Source organism: Monopterus albus, unplaced genomic scaffold (genome assembly GCF_001952655.1).
Source record: "Monopterus albus unplaced genomic scaffold, M_albus_1.0 scaffold118.1, whole genome shotgun sequence".
In the NCBI taxonomy this organism is placed as follows: Eukaryota; Metazoa; Chordata; class Actinopteri; order Synbranchiformes; family Synbranchidae; genus Monopterus; species Monopterus albus.
This window is the reverse complement of record NW_018127998.1, coordinates 146,971-149,343: the sequence shown is the minus strand read 5'-3', so window position 1 is coordinate 149,343 and position 2,373 is coordinate 146,971. Positions and strand designations below refer to the sequence as shown.

The 2,373-nt window shown below is 41.7% G+C and overlaps 1 protein-coding gene across 2 annotated transcripts in view; it reads left to right on the top strand.

The window, feature by feature from the left end:
- The first annotated feature begins 333 nt into the window (after positions 1 to 333).
- The window catches only part of LOC109966771 (microphthalmia-associated transcription factor-like), a 26,636-nt gene continuing 24,596 nt past the window's right edge, over positions 334 to 2,373 (top strand). For both annotated transcript variants that reach the window (XM_020611899.1, XM_020611898.1), the window contains exon 1: positions 334 to 551. In XM_020611899.1, the coding sequence (XP_020467555.1) occupies positions 448 to 551 (104 nt within the window). In that variant the 5' untranslated portion in view covers positions 334 to 447. The remainder of the gene's footprint in view (positions 552 to 2,373) is intronic.

Here is a 2,373-nt window from a genome sequence, read left to right as displayed (position 1 = left end):
TTGGATTAGCATTTGTTGGATATGTGTAAAATTATGTGTGTTGACATATCAACTGTTTTTACATGCTTGAAAGAATAAATCAAATCAAAACTGCGGCTGAATTCCCACTGTGTACTGTTACTGAAGGAAATGAAACTTGGTGACACTGAGCTTCACTGTGCGAGCAAACAGCGCTCTCTAAAATCCACTCGGATATTACAGCCAATGAAAACCACGATGACATTGACAGCCGAGTTGCATTGTGGTAGTTGTAGTTCGCGCGCCGCTCTCAGCCCATTAGCAGCGCCGTGCTCGCTACTGTGGAGGACTACAGAGCTCTGGGTCCTGGTCAGAGGCGGCTGGCGTTGACAGCGGTTGGTGCTGAGTGGAGTACGGAGGCACACATATCGTCTGGCTCTATTTTATTTTGTAGCCCTTTAACGTCTCCAGAAGTTCACATCTGCAGACATGCAGTCCGAATCGGGAATTGTTCCCGACTTCGAAGTTGGAGAGGAATTTCAAGAGGAACCAAAAACGTATTACGAATTGAAGAGTCAGCCCTTGAAAAACAGGTCAGTTCTTTGGCTGTGGACAGTTATTTCCCACGCTGCAGCGGTTTTGGTGTTCAGCTGATAATTAGGCTGCAGACTTTCTGTGTGTTGTCCGGGGTCTGTGCGTGTGTCCCAGGTGCATCCACTGCGCTCTGGAGTGGGATTCTCCTTGGCTGTCATTCCTTATGGTTATCCTGCTGGCATGAAGTTATGCAACACTTGGGTGTTGTCTTGTCAACATCAACTTCAAATATTAGCTTGTAGAGGAGCAGACGGGTCGGCGGAGTTTGAAGAGATGCTGCTCAGCCTCACTTATGGTGATGGCTGATGTAAAGCAGCTGGAGGGTGCGCGCGCGTGTGTGTGTGTGCGTGTGTGTGTGTGTGTGTGTGTGTGGGGGGGGTCTTTGTATAGCAGGTTTTTCAATAAAAATGCTTTTGAAGTGGATGGGTTCTGAACTATAGTAAAACTGGTTTACAGTTGATTTACATTTAACTGAAAGTCTGCACATAAGCAAAATCTGGGCTGTGTATTTATGGAAAACTAGGAAGCTAAATAGTGGGTTTTTTAAGGAAAAATGAAGCAAAATTAATTGCTCATGTGGTCTCTCAGGACTTGAACACAAACACTGTGCAGTACTGATGTATTAGTATTTTCAGCCTGGCACGTTGAGACCTCTCCAAACAATCAACACTGAGCCGAGCCAGGTCTGTCTGGTCTGATTTGTCTGCCCAGCCTGATATGTCTGTCTGTATTATGATGTTAGATTGTGATGTTGTTGGTGCCATCAAATACGTAAAGTATTATTTGTCTAGGGAATTTAGGAAGTCATTGAGTCAGTATTTTGGAGAATGTGTTTATTTGCGTAGTTAGTACCAGCCACATAGAGTATCTGTAGGCAAATAATGAGGCCACAGCCTGCAGACAATTAGCTTAGCTTAGTATAAAGACCAGGAGCACTAGCCAGGCTTTGTTTGAAGGTTAAAAAAAATACATTGAACAGCACTTTTAAAGCTCACAAATTAAGACACTATTTCTTGTTTTTTCTCTCCAGAAACTGAAGAAGTACTTAACTCGTTGTTCTTCAGAGCGACTGACAAGTACTTATAATAATGTCATAACATAGTGGCTGAGCTTTGACTTCACTTACAAAATGTGCTAAAAATGGTGAAGTAAAAATATTTTGGTCTCTAAAGAGTTGCTGACTCTCTTTTAAGTTTTGATGAAACTACATTTCTCCCTTTTATAATATATAATAAACACTTTCCAGTTGTGATATAACCAGGAAGTTGTGAAACTCACCACTTCGTCTCCGTGATGGTAATGATGATGATGATGATGATGATGACGACAGTAGACCTATTAGCAGAATGGTGTCTGATTATCTGTATTTTGTGTCTCCGCATCCCTGTTTTGCTGTTTAGAGGTGGTAATACACAGCCTCGTTGTCAGGGTGAGACATACAGAGTACAGTACTGTGCTCGGAGAGTACTCTTATTGAAGATGTTTGGTGGACTAGTTACTCTTCCCAAAGAAGAATGTTCAGAGTTTTTGACATTTTGTTGCAGATTTATTTCCTCTTCTCAAAGTTCAGCTAAAACATAAATTCAGGGAGAAAAATCTGTCATATTGCACAATCTTAACCTTCAACCCAGATCTGCAGTTTTAAACAGTTTCCTTCCATTTCTTCATCAGTTAAATGTAAAAGAAAATGTTGGACGGACTGAATCTGAGCTATGTTGTGTTGTCGTTGGAGGTCAGTTCCAGTATAAGAACCAGTACTGGTTTTGGACAATCACAGATCAGTTCATTTTATGTAGTTTCCTTTGGAATATGCAATGCTGT